The following is a 19,754-nucleotide window of genomic DNA, read 5'->3' on the forward strand; positions in this document are numbered from 1 at the left end:
CCTAGTTGAAGGGCTTGGGACACATTTCCATTCTCACAGACAATGCCAATATTTCAACCTCAAGTCCAAGAGATAACATCTCTAAGGTCAATCACTACATCCGAGGTATTGTCCGCTTTGGAGGTCAGTGCCCTGTCACAGTTTTCTCCTTAAAAGGCGCCTCAGTAGGTTAAGGAAGGAAGATGTATTTAACCTGCCATTGACCTCAACCTCTAAGCGACGTGGCACTATGTTAGTGGTACCAGAACAAATATGATATTCGTTACGTTTGACCTTAAGAGGTTCACCTATTTATAGTTATGGAACTGAGTTTTTTAATGCACAAAAGTGTACAAATCCTAAAACTAGGCTCAATAGGGCCAAACTTGTAGAAAATGAAGCTTTGATGAAACCAAATCTGTGAAGAGAGCTTGATGCTTGTGCTGCTTTGTTTGGGGCTTAGTTATAGGGTGTTTAGAATTTTTTTTAAAGTTCACAGTTTTGTAATATTTTCTTTTCTATACTTGTAAAGTGTGTAAACCTGTAAGGTCACAGGGTGTTCTAACTAAGGTTGTGTGAAAGGCAAGGAGGGTGAGTGTTCTTGTGGTATCAAGATCACCTCTTTGTGGTGTTGTATTTTGTAATTTGTGATTGATTGCTAGTGGAATACCCAGTGGTTGTTCTGGGGACTGGATGTAGCTCAGGGTTGAGTGAACCAGTATAAATTGGTTGTGTAATCTTTCTCTCTCTCTTTCTCTCACTCACTTATTATAAACTGTTTGATTATAAATTGGTTGTTTCCGCTACTATAAACAACCGGTTAAAACGAAGTTTCAACCGATTGATTTTCTGCAAACATTTTTAATTGCTTTGATTGTTTGGCTTCCTTGATTGCTTCTTCTGTGATTGTTGATAAAACTTCATTCCTATCCAATCTTTGCAAAAATCTTTTGTCAAACAATTCACCCCCTCTTGTTTAGGCCATTAATTCTAACACTATTAATGGAGAAACTGACCCCGATTTGTATTTAGGATGGGAAGCTAAAATAGATCAGATTTTTAATGTATATGAGGTCAATGAAGACCAAAAAGTTAAGTTAGCTTCCCTAGAATTCGTAGATTATGCCATGCAGTGGTGGCATGAAGTTGTCATGGACATTAGTTTGAACAAGAGGTCAGTCGTGGTCTTTTGGTATGATTTAAAGGAATGCATGCACGCGTGGTTTGTTCCTCCTCACTATAGGAAGGAACTCTTGTTGAAGCTCCAACGGCTTCAACAAGGACCTAGGAGTGTAGATGAATACTTCAAAGATTTAGAAGTAACTTTGACCAAGATTAATGTGCATGAAACTGAAGAGTCAAAGATTGCTAGATTTGTGAGTGGATTAAGAAGAGAAATTCAAAATGTTGTAGAACTTTATGAATATACATCATTGGAAAAATTGGTTCACCTAGCCATCAAGGTTGAATCCAAAAATTTTAAGAAAACATCTTTCAAACATACTCATAATGATGACTTCTATGACTCATCTTGGAAGGGTAAAAATAAATTTTCAAAACAAGATAATCCTTCCAAAGAAACCACCCCACAAACCTTTAAAACTCCTTCTCCTTCTAGGACTAAATTGCCAACGAAAACCTCAAGTACCAAATGTTTTAAATGTTTAGGTTTTAGGCACATATCTACCAATTGTCCAAACAAATGGACAATGATGGTTAAGGGGGGGCTAGTTGTAAGTGACCACAATGATCAACCTTCTAGGTCTAACCCCTTCCCCTTCAAAAACCCCCAGCGAATGAATGTGAGATACCTTGTGAAGGTGACTTATTGGTGGTAAGGAGAATGTTGGGAACAATTCCAAAATCTCTGGATGAAACCCAAAGAGAAAATATTTTCCACACCCATTGACTTATCACCAATAACTTATGTTCCATTATAATAGATGGGGGTAGTTGTGCTAATGTGGCAAGTACAAAAGTAGTGGATAAGCTTGGATTATCCATTATCTCTCATACAAAGCCCTATAAACTACAATGGCCTAGTGAAGACGGTGAAATCATGGTTAATAAACAATTCCTCATAATTTTTTTTATAGGAAACTATAAAGATGAGGTTTTATGTGATGTTGTGCCAATGGAAGCAACACATATTCTATCGGGAAGGCCTTGGTAATATGATAGACAAGTTTTACATGATGGCCATACCAATAAAATGTCTTTCAACTTCCAAGGGCATAAGGTTATCTTAAAACCCCTATCTCCCAATGAAGTTGATGAGGACCCAATAAAAATGAAAAAAAAAAGAGAAAATGAAAAAGATAAAGAAAGTAAAGATAAACCGGGTCACAATATCTCACCTTACACTGCAAAAGCAATCATGTTGACCTGTGCCAGAATGCAAACTGCACCACCAAGATGTTCTTCTTCCTTGTCTTTTTCATTACCTAATAAATCTAAATACTTGACATCTTGAACAAAGAAGTTTTCGGTTGCAATTCAAACACCTTCTTAAGATTCTCACCTTCTAAGAGGATTTTTATCCCCAAACATTCTTTCCAAAAATGGCTTGTATCTAGAACTTACTCATATGAACTCCCAAAGTTTCATGAACATAAGTTTACTTCACATACCCCACCTCGCAATATTTTATATGTGAACAAGCTGACTATGTTATTTGTAGGAGTTCTAAATTCAAGGTTGAATTGTCTCCAACTTGGGGGGCATGATACAATCCAAGTAGCCAAAACAAAGACCAAGGACTCAAGAGACAATTCACACTGTGAGCAATCATCAAAGCAATCAAGTCAAGCCCCACCAAATATCATACGGACCTCACTAGAAGAAGAAGTTGGCATAGACTAGAACATCAACTGTTCTTTCTTCTGGTTTTCTTAAAAGACAAAAACATGTTTGTAAATAATTTGGGCTCACTTTTGCGATCCAAATACCAAAATAGGCTAAAGTAGGTTCACATAGCATAAAAGGGAGTGTACTTAGCGAAATGGGCTTGTACCAAGCCCACATTTTCAAGACAAGGCACCTACAATTAGATTTTTTAACCTACCTTCTAGTAGTTATGCCTACGTGTGCGGTTTTGACCATGGTCAACACCCTAGGAAGCCCCTCTCCCTTGCCATTTCTACCCTTCACCTATCTTGCCCACCAAGGCACCCCTACCTATAAATAGGATGTCTTACCTCATGTATTTTCACATTGAATTTTGAAATAGAAAGAAAACTATGCAGAAATTGTGAGTGAGACTTGTCTTCTCTCATCTTTGGTCTTATCTTGTGAGAGTGAGAGCTCTTCAAGTGGCGACCCTCATCATTTATCTTGGAGACCCCCCACACTCCAAATGGCTTATTCCTCCATTCCATTATCACTAAGTTTTCCTATCCTTCACCTCTTCTTTCATTTTCCATTACCCCATTTATTTTGTGTTCATGTTCTTGCTTTCCTTTCATATAACAGTGCATTGCATATGAAAATTGTTTTAATATACAATTTATATTAGTTAAAATATCAAACATTATATTATATATTAAAAGATTATTTGAATTATAATAAGTAATTGTTGTATTGCATTCAGACAGGAATTTTGTTGTTTGTTTACAAAAACAAGCAGCAAAGTAACCACACCAATGACATGAACAAAAATTAATAGACGCTTTTGTTAATTAAATTTATTGTATCATATTATTTTATCTTGTTTGTTCTATAACTATTAACTTGAGTAGTATATTGGATTTAAACTACTGAGACAAAATATTACCATGCTTTTATTAATTGTCCATGCTTATACTCATATTTTTTATTTTAGTTTTTAGTTTTTGCGATAATGTAATTAACATGTGCTATTTTAGATGGGTTGACATTAAATACAATATTGATCAACACTCATATTATAGCACCTAAAGAAAAGTAACTATGTAGTCCATTTTGTATTGTTTTTTAGTATGTTCTGTTGTTTTACAAAGTATTTCTTCTATTACAAATCTTAAAATTTAACAGTACAACTTATTTGGTAAGTGTTGCTATGGATATTATTTTATGATTTACAACAGATTATTGAAAAATTGTTGCATGAATTGAGTGTTAAGCATACAATGTTTTCCAAAATCATGCATACAATTATACATTTTAAGTTCTGGCTTGTTGTCTGTAGGACAATGTGTTTACCACTTTCTATATGGTTAACATGCATAACACAGCTACACTAATACATGACTTTAAAATTTTCATTCTTCATTACTACTTCATAAGCATATTGTGTCTGACAGATACAATATTGTTAATTTTTACAGTTATCAAATGAATTAACATAGTCTCATTAAAATAAAACTTCATTTAGAGAACTCATTTCCTTATGAAGAGTATTCAAATAAAGGGAATATTTAGTTAATGCATTTTATTATTTGCGTATTTAAGAAATCTTATTTAATTGTTTTTCTAACATTACAGGTGTTCATGAAAATCTAAAATTCAAACGAGACAAACTAGCATCATCCTAAACTGATAAATAATTTGGGTCATAATTTTTTTTATTTTTGGTTTATTTGATGTATTCTTAGATTATTTACTAATAATTGATGTAATTTTGATTTATAATTATAATTGACTCTACCATTATTCTTAATTGATTTAATTTTAATATATGTTAGAAAACAAATTTAATTTAATATATGTAATTTATTCATTATTTATTATTATAATGTTATCATTTAAATATGAAATATTTAAAATATTTCTGTGCGTTGCACGAGTTAAGATACTGTAAGAATTGATGGCTTAAACAGGGGGGGCTGAATTGTTTGTCAAAGATTGTTTAAGAATGAACCTTTATCAAACAATCACAGATAAGCAACCAACCAATGATACAGAAACTTGTTCCTGCCGCTTTGACTTGGACACCTTCGTACGTCACTACGGGCTACCCTTCACGAATACCTTTGCTTCTATTCCAACGTTGTCCTCCTTCCGCCGCTAACACCTGAAAAAGAGAGACAAATGGCGCCCTCGTGGCCGTTTGCACTCCAACGGTCAAGTCAGCTACTAGACAGGAAACACCAAACACCTCTCGTCACAGAACACTGTAAGGTCAATGTTCAGAGAAATGTGTAACTCTCGATGCTCTCAAACTTAGAATCTGTAAAACGTACCTCATTCTGTTCATCGTAAAGCCTTATATACCTTCCTGGTGTTCCTGTCCACGTGTCAGCCTGAGACTTGCGTATCCTGTGGCCGCCCCTTAGCGACACTCTTCCTAGTCTTAGGGACTTCTCAGTGTGTAAGATTGCCCTGCTAGAGTGCGACTTGCGCGGGGTGACTGCATGGGTGCCAATTCATACGCCCATTCTTTGAGTCACTCGCCTTGGGAGTTCCCTGCCTTCCTTGCATGCCATGCATGCGGATCACCTCCTAGGACGTGACCCTTCACGGATCGTCTCAGTCCCAGTGGCTTTCCAGCGGTGGTGCGTACTGCCGTGTCCCTACACCTCATGCACATACCCCTCGTCAGCTAGGTCTTCCCCTTCTGGTACTGGGGGTGTGGCCTGAAAGCCACCTATCTTTATCTTCTATTGTTGTTTGAGATGCCGAGGCCCGAGGCCTCCATGCCACTACCGGGCCGCCTCCTATTGTGTCGCCTTCTCCACGATTATCACTACCAATGGGATCAGGAGAGGGGACACCCGTCTGGCTTAAGCGCATTCATGGTACTGAACCTGGGCGACACCCGAGGCCGGTCAACGCCCGATACCATAGACCTCAAAGAAACTCTTTCCTGTCTTGCAGTACTTCTAGTGGATTCCTCGCTCAGGGTCCCACCGTGTTAACCTTGGTCAACACCCGAGGACCGTACGGTACATAAGGTCTCGAGCTGACAACTTGTTCAGCAAAGAGACTATGGCCTCGCCCTACCGTCCTACGTGGCATTCTGTGACAGGACGTGCACAGTACTATGAAGTGATGCTTATCTACCCACATTGTAATCAACAGACACGTGGCCCTATTGTGCGGCTGAGACTTAACGTCGCTTGTGCTTCTCAGGTTTACGTTAAGTCTTTCAAAATTGCGCGTTTCAGGCACTGTTCCATCACTTGCACCTTTCCTTACATCCTACAACTTCTTCTTTCTCTGATTCTCCTTTGCAAAACGAAGACTTTCGCCAATCAACCATAAAAGGTATGATTTTTATGCATTGATAGCTCTTTACTCTTGACTCCATGCATTGATATACTGCCTGGGACTGTTTAGATTCTCGCATTTACATTTTTCTCCGCATTTCCTCGCTCCCCTGTTTTCTGGGTTTTCTCGCGTGGGTAGAGTTTCCTGGGTTTCTCCTTAGTTTCACGCCATAGACTTATTTGTTGAACCTTTGCCTTTTCTCATCCCAGTTTCTTCGACCATGGCGAGAACAAAAGTCACCGCCAACCCTCCTCCTCCTAGCATTAACTACAGAGCCCTTGTATAGTTGGCAAACCGGTATGTGTCGATAACCGCTCCAACGATGGGGAGCCTTTCTTCTTCTTCTTCTTCTATCAAACGGTGTTCAAACGCATCGGGCAACGACTCCCTTTCAACAGCTTCGAAAGGGAGCTGCTTACAGAGCTCAACGTGGCCCCCGCCCAGCTGCATCCCAACAGCTAGGCCTTTATTCGGGCCTTCTCCATTCTCTGCGGCTCTTTCGGCCATGTCCCCTTAGTGGACGTTTTTCTACACTTTTTTGAAGCCAAAAGCCCCGGGAACAACTTGTGGGTAAGCCTGAGTGGGGTGACGGGGAGAGTCATCTTCACCTTATTCCAGCAATCCTACAAGGGATTTAAAGGTAAATTCTTCAGGGTGTGTTGTTCTGACCAAGATCGCACAACCCTATACGGCTTCCCACTATACTATCTGGAGAAACTCAAATTCAAGAAAGCCAAGACTTTAGATGAGCTTTCCTCAGCTGATCGCGAGGTCTGCCAGGTCTTGGCCATCCTAGGTATGGTCTTCAAGACCGTGGAACTTATCAAGCGTGGGAGTGACCCCACCACCCTCTCTAACTATTTGGGTATAGGAACCTTTCACTAACCTTCTTCATACGTTACTCTGCTTATACTTCTTCTGATGGATTTCCTATGAGCTCTTCTTGTATGTTTGTTGAAGATGGTGCGGAAGCTTAATGGAGGAGATGAACAAGGTCCTCCTAAGAGGTGTGGTGACCTTGAAGGTGCATGAAGAGTGTGGAAATGGGGAGGTTTGGCCATCCCCTTTGAAGGTGGTGAAATGAAGATTAAAAGCCTATTCCTAAGAGAGTTTAGGCAAGGAGTGAGAATGGCACGATTTTGGCAGCATTTCACTATTGAATTAATCTTCCAAATACATGAGCCAAGCCCTCTTATATATAGTGTTTAGAGGGCTGGAAATTCAAAAGAAAGTGGAGGGAAATTCAAATGAGAAGCATTTGAATTTGGAGCCAATTCCTAGTCACAAGGGAAGTGTGACTTGGTTTCTATTTTTGGCACCTCCTAAATCTATACGTACACCTTCTTTTGTGTCACATGGAAGGTGTGACTTAGCTTTATACATTTGCACCTCTTATATTTATATCTACATCTCCCTTTATGTTCTACTAAAAATACTCAAAAGTAATTACAAAAGAAAGACATCCAATGATGCTTAGTTTGCCTATATATTCTATTTGTTGGGCTTGAGTTGAAGCTTGAACTTGTATTTGGGCTTGGGCTTGGGCTTTTTCTATCATGGGCTTGGGCCTCTTCCATCATCCCCTCCCTCTTGAAAAGGATTTGTCCTCAAATCCAATGCTTCTTCTTCATCATCATTTTGTGGATGTATGTGGCTGGATGGTTTCCATCATCCCCTCCTTCTTGAGAGGATCTGTCCTCAGATCTACAGGTTTGATCTCGAACAACAACCTTATTCCTATTTTGAAAACTAGGATCGTCCTCCAGGATCAAATGTCCACCTCTGTGAGTCATCAAACAAATCAAATGTGTTAGTTTGAGCAGTTGTGTAAACATTAATTTTAGGAAGTTGCCATTCCTTTTGTTTTTCGATTGTTTTTGGCAACTTCTCATAATATTTCTCTATTTGTTGTTGTATTTGTTCTTGAATCCTCTCATGCATTTTCTTAACAAAATCATCTTTTGTAACTCCTTCCTTATGCACAAAGGTATGTGGATTAGGAAGGGGTAATAAATCTAAAGGAGAAAGAGGATTAAGTCCATATACAACTTCAAATGGGAAAATATTTGTAGTTTTGTGAACTACGCTATGGTATGTGTGCTCATCTCTAGAGTTGTGTTTGTCCTTTATGATTATTCTAGGCATAATAGAAAGAGCTAGATTTTCAAATGTATTTTGACCATGCTTTTGAGGATGATAAGAATTTAAAGTGTACAACTTAGTTGCAAGTTTTCCCAAGAGAATCCTCAAATCATGGTTTGCGAAATTTGGAGCTCTATTAAACACTATGCTTGAAGATAAACCATGAGGATGTATCACTTCTCTAGAGAAGAGTTTATCCATATCCATGAAAATGGAATCAAAACCTTTTGTTGTCCTAGGAAGCTCTAATATGAAATTTGTGTCTTCCCAAGGATTATTTGCAAAAGGTGAAGGAGTATAGAGTTCTTGAGACATTGCCTTAGGTGTAGTTTGAAAACAAGAATTGTACCTAAGGTAATGTCTTTGAACCTCTTTTCTGATGGGGGACAAAAGTTTTCCTTTTAAAAGCGCTAAAGTTTTATCAACTCTAATTTGATCCATGAGTTCTGATGGAGGAGAGCCAAGCTCACCTCACCATGGAAGCCAAGACCCAAGACTAGACCGTCTAGAACCATGTGAGGAGCGTCTAGACTCAAGAGGAGAGCGTCTAGCACATGATAAGGAGCGACTACAAGAGGAGCCTCTAGGAGGAAGCCTAGACCGTCTAGGACCCATCACTAGGTCTATGACCAAGCACCTTCACGCACAAATGGGTCTAGCTACGGATTGGAGGGAGAAGAACCTATACATGTTACATGGAGGCCCATTAGGGGTGGCTTAGTAATTAGTCTAGTGTTAGAAAGCACAAACTTGTCTTATATGTGATTTACCCTAGATTTTGTGCACATTCTAGAACTTTGTCTCACATGACCGACCATGTGGTCCATGTGCCATGTGCCTTCACATTTCCATTTCATTTTGCTCACATTTCATGTGGAATTAGCTTAGGATTTACGGCCTCCTTAGCCTATAAAAGGAGATGCCTACCTCTTGTATTTTGAAGATTAATGAGAGTAATGTTATGCTGCCAACATTGTGCCATACATTGCTTTTCCCTAGTTTCTAGGATCTAATCTTCATCTTCATCACCTACCATAGGGCTGGCCGAACCTCCCTCTTTCCATACACATCATGCACCTTCAAGATCACCATAGCTCCTAGGAGGATCTTGCACATTTCAATCCATAGCTTCCGCACCCTTTGATCATGATTCCGAGAAGAGCTCCATGAATTTGCCATCATTTGGTATCCAGAGCATAGGATCTTCAAAGATGAGTAGTTCTCGGTCTTTTTCATTTTCAGTTCTTCTTTATTTCATGTTGTTCATCTTGTTTTCATACTTGTCTTGCTGTTTTTAATTTTTACTTTGATTTGGTGTGCTATTTTGAAAATCCAATCGGTGCACTTTGCTTAATTGATCTTGAGCAATCCTTGTGCAATTTTTGGTAGGATTCCATACACCTTTGAGTTGCTGTTTTTATTTTAGGTATTTGAGTCTTTATTGCAATTCTTATTTGGTTCATTTTATGCTCTTTGAGTCTTTTAATTTCTGAATCTATATATGTTTTGTCTAGTCATGTTTTTTCCAAAATGTCATCAAATCATAACTAGTACTTTGTTTGGCTTAATTGTTTCTTGATTTTGGTCTAAATACTTGTTTTGAATCTGCTGTGTTTTGATCTTTTGGTGCCTTTTATTTTTTATTTTGAGTTCATATTTGTGTTTAGATCTACACAAATTCCTTTTCATCAATTCCATTGTGTTTATCTTTTGGTCTCTTGCTGTTTTTTTCCAGTTTTTACAGAATCCCCTGTTTTACATAACTCTGTGCTGGCTGTTTTGTTTAAAAAAATTATTTCCCTACATAGGAAATTTTTGATTCTCTGGATTATGCAAGATTGAGGTGTTACAGAAAAGACAAAAAAAGAATCAGCTCAAAAGAGTCAATAGAAAAAGAATGATAAATATTTTAAAAATAGTGTGCAAATATGGGCACTACAGTTGGCGTAACTGAACACTGAATTTGAAAAATTTATTAAAAAAAATGGTTCATGCGTTTGGAGTGAAACCAACGCCAGAATTTAGTTAAGATATTGAATATTTTGCATATAAATTTTCAGAATCAAATCTTAAAGGGGCAGCTCAGAATAAATCGGGGAAAATCACGTTCTCTGGCACACAACAATTTTCCAGTGGTGCTGTTTTTTGATTTTGAAATCTGTTCTAGTGCTATTCTTAGGATTCATTTTGTGTGCCTACCTTTATTTGAGTACCTTTATTTGCTTGTCTAATATTTTTGGAACTCTTTCTAGTTGTCACAATCTAACTCCATTTGTGTGGTACTGTTTTTTCCAATTAAATTGTTTCTTGCTTTCATTCTTTGGCCTCTAAATTTGGAGCTGGAATTCTTTCTCAATTGGTGCTTATTTGAGTGGAAATTTGACTTGAGTAAGGTCTAGTCTTCTTGATAGGTGCTGGAATTGGAGAATTAAGTCCTTAATTCTAAGGGGAACAAAAGCAAAGGCATAAACAAATACTTCTCAAAACACCACAAACACTTGGAGGGCCCAACAAGAAAAGACAACCAAGGAAGTGCCAATAGCAAAAAAAGATCAACAAAGGGAGTTTTCTTAATTTTCTTTGCAACTTAACTTGTGTTAATTACTTCTTTAATTACGTGATTAGACGGTGAGTGTGTCTTCAAGGGCTCCAAGTGTCCAAGAAGCCTCACCTAGGGCCGACTAGTGTAGAGTTTTCTAATTAGCAATTGTTAATTGTTTTTATTTGCATTTCCTTGCTTAATTATCTACGCTTTTCACTTGTGTTGCCTTGTTTAAGCTTTGTTAATTCGTCTTGCTTGGTTAATTAGTTAGCTTGCATTGTTTTCTTGCATTAAAATCTGATTTCTCAACTTAATTGTGTTCTAAGTGGTTTACTAAGAGAAAGCTTTGTGTAAAGACATTGAGGGATAGTTTTTGGCTAAGGCAAAGGCTTGGTATTTAAGTAGTCCTTTGTGACTCACCTCCCTTATCTGGAAAACTACCTTCTTTGACTTTCCTAAATTTTCTCAAGATAAAATACTTGTATACACAAAACTTTAGCCATGTCTTCTTCTCCTCACTCTCCAAAGTCTATTGAAAGTGAAGTAAAATCTATAAAAACTCTTTTGAAAGAAGTTTCACAAGCTGTGCAAATGATTTCTTTTAGACAATTGGAGAATGAGACTAAAATTAATGAGTTGGCTAAAGCCCAAGAAGAGAAATCACAAAAATCACAAAAATTAAAAAAAAACTCATACTCATGCATCTAAAAGTAATGAGTCTCTAGGGGAGGGGAGCCTTAGAATCAATGACTATTACCAACCACCCCCTAGAAGGAATAGGCAAAGGGAACAAGAGGGGCCAAGGGAGATTAGAGTAGACCTACCTCACTTCCATGGTAAAGAGAATGTAGAAATCTACCTAGATTGGGAGATGAAAGTAGAACAACTCTTTCTTGCCATAGGGTGAGTGAAGAACGCAAGGTACCCATAGCCGCCCTTAGCTTCCAAGGGAACACCATGTATTGGTGGACCTCTCTTGAAAGAGAAAGACGTCTTCATAGGGAACCTCCCATTACATATTGGAATGACCTTAGGGGAGCCCTAAAACATCGCCACATACCTTCCTACTACCATACGGAGTTGATGGACAAGCTCCAAAGACTCCAACAAAAGAACATGAGTGTGGAAGAGTATAGGCAGAAAATGGAGCTCTACATGATGAGAGCATCCATTAGGGAAGAGGAAGACACCACCATAGCTAGGTTCCTTAGTGGCCTATCACTTGAGATAAGAGATAGGGTAGAACTCCTACCTTACCAAGACTTGAATGACTTGGTTCAACTTTGCATTAAAGTTGAACAACAAATCTTGCGCAAAACTTCAAGTCAAAGGGTGAGTTCCTACTCTAGCTTTTATCCCAAGAAAGAGTTTAGAAGGGAGGGTAGCACATCAAAAGAAAAACAAAAAGAACCTACCAAACCCTTAACCAAAGAAACCTCCACCCCACCCATCCGAGCTAGAGATGTTAAGTTTTTCAAGTGCTATGGTAGAGGGCATGTGCAAGCACAATGCCCAAACCAAAGGACTTTGTTTCTCAAGGGTGTAGATGAATACACTAGCGGCGATGATGAGCCTAGTGAGAGAGAGGAGGGGGGAGAGGATGACAGGATAGCTCCACTAGAGGGAGAATTGCTTATGATTAGGAGAACCCTCAACAATCACCCTAACACATCCATCGAAACACAAAGAGAGAACATATTCCATACAAGATGCAATGTTTTAGAAAACATATGTTCCCTCATTGTGGATAGTGGGTCTAGTTGTAATTGTTGTAGTGCTAGAATGGTGGAAAAGCTTAATCTACAAGTAGTTCCTCACCCAAAACCTTACAAACTACAATGGCTTAATGAAAATGGGGAACTAAGTGTAGACAAGCAAGTGGAAATCAAGTTTTCCATAGGGAACTACAAAGATAAAGTTTTATGTGATGTAGTGCCTATGGAAGCTTGCCACATCTTATTAGGGAGACCATGGCAATTTGACAAGAAAACCTTGCATGATGGTCTCACTAACGAGATTTCCTTCACCCACAAGCTTAAGAAATTTGTACTTAGTCCTTTACCACATTCTCAAGTGGTGAAAGACCAAATACAAATGAAACATAAGAGGGATGAGGAAAAAAAAAAGCGCTAGAAAAAGAGAAAATCCTTAGGGATAGGAAGGCGTGGGAGAAGAGTGTTCCTTCCCTCAAGGTTGCTCAACAAGAAAAACCTTTTGAAAACGTTTTGGAAAATTTGCTTCTTGTTGAACAACCAAGCCTTGTCTTTTGTAAAGGAACACTTACATGCACTGCCACAAGTAGTGAACTCTTGAATCTACCTCCTCCAATAGAAAAACTTTTAAGTGAATTTGAAGATATATTCTCTAATGAGGGACCCATTGGACTTCCTCCCATTAGAGGTATAGAACATCAAATTGACTTCATTATGGGGGCAAGCCTACCAAATAGGCCCGCTTATAGAACAAACCCCGAGGAAACCAAGGAGATAGAATCACAAGTTCAAGACTTGTTGGAGAAGGGTTGGGTTCAAAAGAGCTTAAGCCCTTGTGTTGTACCTGTCTTGTTGGTGCCTAAAAAGGATGGAAAATGGCGCATGTGTTGTGATTGTCGAGCAATCAACAACATCACCATCAAGTATAGGCATCCAATCCCAAGGCTTGATGATATGCTTGATGAACTACATGGCTCAACCATATTCTCTAAAATTGACCTTAAAAGTGGATATCACCAAATTAGAATCAAAGAGGGTGATGAATGGAAAACTGCTTTTAAGACCAAATTTGGATTATATGAGTGGTTGGTGATGCCCTTTGGGCTCACTAATGCCCCTAGTACATTCATGAGGCTCATGAATCATACCTTGAGAGATTGAATAGGTAAATATGTAGTAGTTTATTTTGATGATATCCTAGTGTATAGTAAAACCCTAGAAGACCATCTAAGTCACCTTAGGGAAGTTCTTCTAGTGCTTAGGAAAAATAGCCTTTTTGCCAATAGGGATAAGTGTACCTTTTATGTAGATAGTGTAGTTTTCTTAGGTTTCATAGTCAACAAAAGGGGGGTGCAAGTAGACCCCGAGAAAATCAAAGCCATCTGAGAGTGGCCCACTCCACAAAATGTAAGTGATGTAAGGAGTTTTCATGGGTTAGCTAGCTTCTATAGAAGGTTTGTGCCCAATTTTTCAAGCCTAGCTTCTCCTTTGAATGAACTTGTTAAAAAAGATGTTGCATTTTGTTGGAATGAAAAGCATGAGCAAGCCTTCCAAAGGCTTAAAAGCTCAACTCACCAATGCACCAATTCTATCTCTTCCAAATTTTTCCAAAACTTTTGAGATAGAATGTGATGCGTCGGGGGTAGGCATAGGTGCGATATTGTTGCAAGGTGGACACCCCATTGCATATTTTAGTGAAAAACTCCATGGTGCCACCCTCAACTATCCCACCTATGACAAAGGGCTCTATGCTCTTGTGCGAGCCCTAAAGACTTGGGAACACTACCTTGTGTCCAAAGAATTTGTCATCCATAGTGATCACGAGTCTTTAAAATATTAAAAGGGCCAACACAAGCTCAACAAGAGACATGCTAAATGGATGGAATTTCTTGAACAATTTCCTTATGTAATCAAATACAAGAAAGGAAGCACCAATATAGTGGCTGATGCTCTTTCAAGGCGGCATACACTCTTTTCAAAATTAGGTGCCCAAATTCTTGGATTTGATCACATAAGAGAGCTTTACCAAGAAGATCAAGAACTTTCACCCATCTATGCCCAATGTCAACATAGAGCGCAAGGAGGTTATGATGTGTCCGAGGGATATCTTTTTAAAGAGGGAAAACTTGGCATTCCCCAAGGCACACATAGGAAACTCCTTGTCAAGGAATCACATGAGGGGGGACTCATAGGCCATTTTGGAGTTGATAAGACTCTAGACCTTTTAAAAGCAAAATTTTGTTGGCCACACATGAGGAAAGATGTCCAAAGACATTGTTCTAGATGCATATCATGTTTAAAAGCAAAGTCTAGAACAATGCCTCATGGACTTACACCCCTTTGCCGATTGCAAATGCTCCTTGGGAAGACATTAACATGGATTTTATTTTAGGACTCCCTAGGACTGCAAGAGGCCATGACTCTATCTTTGTGGTAGTGGACCGTTTTAGCAAAATGTCCCATTTTATTCCTTGCCACAAGGTAGATGATGCTCAAAATATTTCTAGACTCTTCTTTAGAGAAGTGGTGAGACTTCATGGTCTCCCTAGAAGTATAGTATCCGATAGAGATCCCAAGTTTATAAGCCACTTTTGGAAAACTCTTTGGGGCAAACTTGGAACAAGACTACAATTTTCAACTTCTTGTCATCCTCAAACGGATGGCCAAACCGAAGTAGTCAATAGGTCTCTTGGGACTATGCTTAGGGCTATCATGAAGGGCAACCATAAATCTTGGGATGAGTATCTTCCCCACATTGAGTTTGCTTACAATCGAGTAGTCCACAAGACTACTAATGCTTCTCCTTTTGAAGTAGTATATGGTTTTAATCCTCTCACACCTATGGATTTGTTGCCTCTTCCTAATCCACAAGAATTTGTGCATAAGGAAGGAGTAATCAAAGCCGACTTTGTGAAGAAAATGCATGAGAAGATTAAACTCCAAATACAACAACAAAATGAGAAGTACACAAAATACAACAATAAAGGGAAGAAAGAAATATTTTTTGAGGAAGGAGACTTAGTTTGGCTTCACCTCCGCAAAGATAGATTTCCAACTCAAAGGAAGTCCAAACTAAGTCCCCGAGGTGATGGACCCTTTCAAGTCCTCAAGCGAGTCAATAACAATGCATACAAATTGGACCTACCTCTTGAATATGGAGTACATGACACTTTTAATGTAATTGACCTTTATCCATTTGTAGGTACCAATGACGACGAGGACGAGCTGAATTTGAGGACAAATCCTTTCCAAGGGGAACGGGATGATGGAGAAGGGCCAAGCTCACCTCACCATGGAAGCCAAGACCCAAGACTAGACCGTCTAGAACCATGTGAGGAGCGTCTAGACTCAAGAGGAGAGCGTCTAGCACATGATAAGGAGCGGCTACAAGAGGAGCCTCTAGGAGGAAGCCTAGACCGTCTAGGACCTATCACTAGGTCCATGACCAAGCACCTTCAGCACAAATGGGTCTAGCTACGGATTGGAGGGAAAAGAACCTATACATGTTACATGGAGGCCCATTAGGGGTGGCTTAGTAATTAGTCTAGTGTTAGAAAGCACAAACTTGTCTTATATGTGATTTACCCTAGATTTTGTGCACATTCTAGAACTTTGTCTCACATGACCGGCCATGTGGTCCATGTGCCATGTGCCTCCACATTTCCATTTCATTTTGCTCACATTTCATGTGGAATTAGCTTAGGATTTATGGCCTCCTTAGCCTATAAAAGGAGATGCCTACCTCTTGTATTTTGAAGATTAATGAGAGTAATGTTATGCTGCCAACATTGTGCCATACATTGCTTTTCCCTAGTTTCTAGGATCTAATCTTCATCTTCATCACCTACCATAGGGCTGGCCGAACCTCCCTCTTTCCATACACATCATGCACCTTCAAGATCACCATAGCTCCTAGGAAGATCTTGCACATTTCAATCCATAGCTTCCGCACCCTTTGATCATGATTCCGAGAAGAGCTCCATGAATTTGCCATCAAGTTCTCCTTCATGATGACTTTCTCTCTTATGTGTAAAGATAGTCTCGTTGTTACAACCATTGTTTATGAGAATTTTCACACTTGGCAATGGTTGTCTCAATAAGACATGACAAGTTTCTTTAGGCACTACCTTACATAAAAATTTGTTTTTGTAGATGCTTATAGATAACTTGACATTCAATTGGTGATATCCTAGCACATATGAGAAATAATCTACTTTATCTTTATCTATGCAAGCTTCTTTTAAAGACTCTTCTTTTTTGCTTATGCTTGCAAGTGTTCCTTTACAAGAGGTAAGGCTAGGTTGTTCAACAAGAAGCATGTTTTCAAGGGTATTTTCAATGTGCTTGCCTTGTTGAATGACCTTGTGGGAAGGAACACTCTTCTCCCACGCCTTTTGTTTCATAAGGTTCTCTTGCTTTTCTATTTTTACATTTTCATCACTCTCACTAGCTTCTTTTTCTTGGCTACTATTCTCATCTTTGTCCCTTAAGATCATAGATCTTTCATTGGAACATTGAGATGCTAATTGATCATTGCCAAGGTATTCTAAACATGGAATTTCTCTAGCTTGAGTGTGAGAGATATGCTTGGTTAGGTTTTGGGAAAGTTCTAGAGATGTTTCTTGTATATATTCTTCCCCTCTATGGAACTCATCCTTGTCATAAGATACATAGTATGAACTTTGTTTTTGACTTGATTGTTTTCTCAAAATTTGTTTTTCAACTTTAATGCTAAGTTGAATCAATTCATTTAAATCTCTATAAGGTAAAAGTTCAACTTTGTTTCTATCTCAAGTTTGAGACCACTTAGAAACCTAGCTATGGTGGTATGGTTGTCTTCGTTAATCCTTGCCCTCTCAATATATGATATCATATTTTGCCAATATTCTTCTACACTCATATCTTTTTGATGAAGTCTTTGGAGCTTGTCCATCAACTTCCTATTGTAATGTGAGGGAATATGGCAGCATCTCAAGGCTCCCCTAATGTCATTCCAAGATGTAATGGGAGGGTCCTTGTGGAGATGTCTCTCTCTTTTTTGGGCATTCCACCAATACATAGCATCACATTGAAAACTTAAGGTAGCTAAGGGTACTTTCTTTTCTTCACTCACATGGTTGTAAGCAAACAATTGCTCTACCCTCATCTCCCAATATAGATATGTTTCTACATCTTCTTTTCCATAGAAATGAGGTAGCTCTACCTTAACCTCCTTTAGGTTTTCTTGTCTCTCTTTTCTAGCTCTCCTAGGGGGTGGTTCATTTATCCCAAGACTTTCTTCCCCAAAAGAATCATAAACTTGAGTATATGCACGAGAATGTAATTTTTTTGAAATTTGAGACTTCTCATCCTTTGCTTTAGTCAATTTATTAGTTTTGGCCTCATTCTCCAACTGTTTAGATGAAATTGATTGAATATCTTTGGAAAGTTGTTTCAAAAGGGATTTGATGGATTTCATATCACTTTCCGTAGACTTTGAAGAATGAGAAGACATGACTAGAGTTTTGTGTCTAGAAATGTTTTACTTTGAGAAAAATGAGGGAAGTTAAAGAAGGTAGTTTTCCAGGTAAGAGAGGTGAGTCACAATGGACTACTTAAATACCAAGTCTTGCCTTAGCCAAAAACTATCCCTCCAAATCTTCACACAAATCTTTCTCTTAGTAAACCACTTAAAACACAACCAAGTTGGAGAAATCAAATTTTGAATGTAAGAAACAATGCAAACTATCTAATCAACCAAGCAAATTTAACAAAGCTTTAAACAATACAAAGACAATTAATAAGCGTAGCTAATTAAAGCAAAGAGATGCAATTAAAACAATTAACAATTGCTAAACTAGATAGTTCTAAACTAGTCGGCCCTAGGTGAGGCTTCTTGGACACTTGGAGCCCTTGAAGACACACTCACCGTCTAATTGCGTAATTAAACAAGTAATTAACAAGAGTTAAGTTGAAAGAAATTAGATGAACTCCCTTTTGTTGATTTTTCTATTTGCACTTCTTTTTGTTGTCTCTTCTTTGTTGGGCCTTCCAATGTATGTGGTAATTAATTCTTCAATCCAGCACCTATTAAGCAAACTAGACTCCCCTCAAGTCAAATCCCACTCAATCAAGTACCAATTGATAATTAATCCACCACCAAGCTTAGAGGTCAAAGAATTAAAGCAAGAAACAAATTAATTTGAAAAACAGTACCACACAAAAGGAATTAAATGTGACAACTACAAAGAGTTCCAAAGAAATTAGAAAAGAAAATAAAAGGTACTCAAAGAAAGGTGGCACACAAAATAGAACCTAAAGAATAACACTAGATTTGATTTCAAAATCCAAAACAGCACCACTGAAATAATTATTGTGGTCCAGAGAGCGTGGTTTTCACTGATTTATGCTGAGCTTGCCTTTTAGAATTTGCTTCTGAAATTTTATATGCAAATAATTCAAGATCTTAACAAAATTCTGGCGTTGGTTTCACTCCAAACGCATGCACCATTTCTTTTTAATAAATTTTCTAAAATCAGTGCTCAGTTACGCCAGTTGTAGCGTCAGGATTGCACACTGTTTTTAGAATATTTATCATTTTTTTTTCTATTTGTTTTTTTGAACTGATTCTTTTTTTGTCCTTTCTTTAACACCTCAATCTTGAAAAATCCAGAGGCTCAGAATTTTCTTATGTGGGAAAATAATTTTCTTAAGCAAAACAACCAGCACAGAGTTATGCAAAACAGGGGATTCTATAAATCTGGAAAAAACAACAAGATATACCAAAAGAAAAACACAATGGAATTGGTGAAATGGAATTTGTGTAGATCTAAACACAAATATGAACTCAAGCTAAAAATAAAAAGCACCAAAGGATAAAAAACACAGCAGATTCAGATCAAGCATTTATACCAAAAACAAGAAACAAATAAGCCAAACAAAGTACTACTATGATTTGATGACATTTTGGAAGAATATGACTAGACAAAACACATATAGATTCAGAAATTAAAAGACTCAAATGAACACAAAATGAAAAAAATAAAATTGCAATAAGGACTCAAATACCTAAAATAAAACAACAACACAAACTATATGAAATCCTACCAAAAATTGCACAAAGATTGTTCAAGAACAATTGAACAAGATGCACCGATTGGAATTTCCAAACAGCACACCAATTCAAAACAAAAATTAAAAAACAGCAAGACAAT

The 19,754-nt window shown here is 38.1% G+C and overlaps 1 protein-coding gene across 1 annotated transcript; it reads left to right on the forward strand.

The window, feature by feature from the left end:
• Positions 1-1,106: 1,106 nt before the first annotated feature.
• Positions 1,107-14,776, forward strand: LOC137815583 (uncharacterized; the record flags this gene model as incomplete). The annotated part of the gene is given in 4 exon segments (XM_068618698.1): positions 1,107-1,518; positions 13,124-13,726; positions 13,889-13,968; positions 14,405-14,776. Coding segments are annotated over 4 exon segments (1,467 nt in total), but the record flags the coding sequence as incomplete, so codon positions are not given.
• Positions 14,777-19,754: the final 4,978 nt, after the last annotated feature.

The sequence above is a fragment of the Phaseolus vulgaris genome, chromosome 1, assembly GCF_000499845.2.
Source record: "Phaseolus vulgaris cultivar G19833 chromosome 1, P. vulgaris v2.0, whole genome shotgun sequence".
NCBI lineage: Eukaryota > Viridiplantae > Streptophyta > Magnoliopsida > Fabales > Fabaceae > Phaseolus > Phaseolus vulgaris.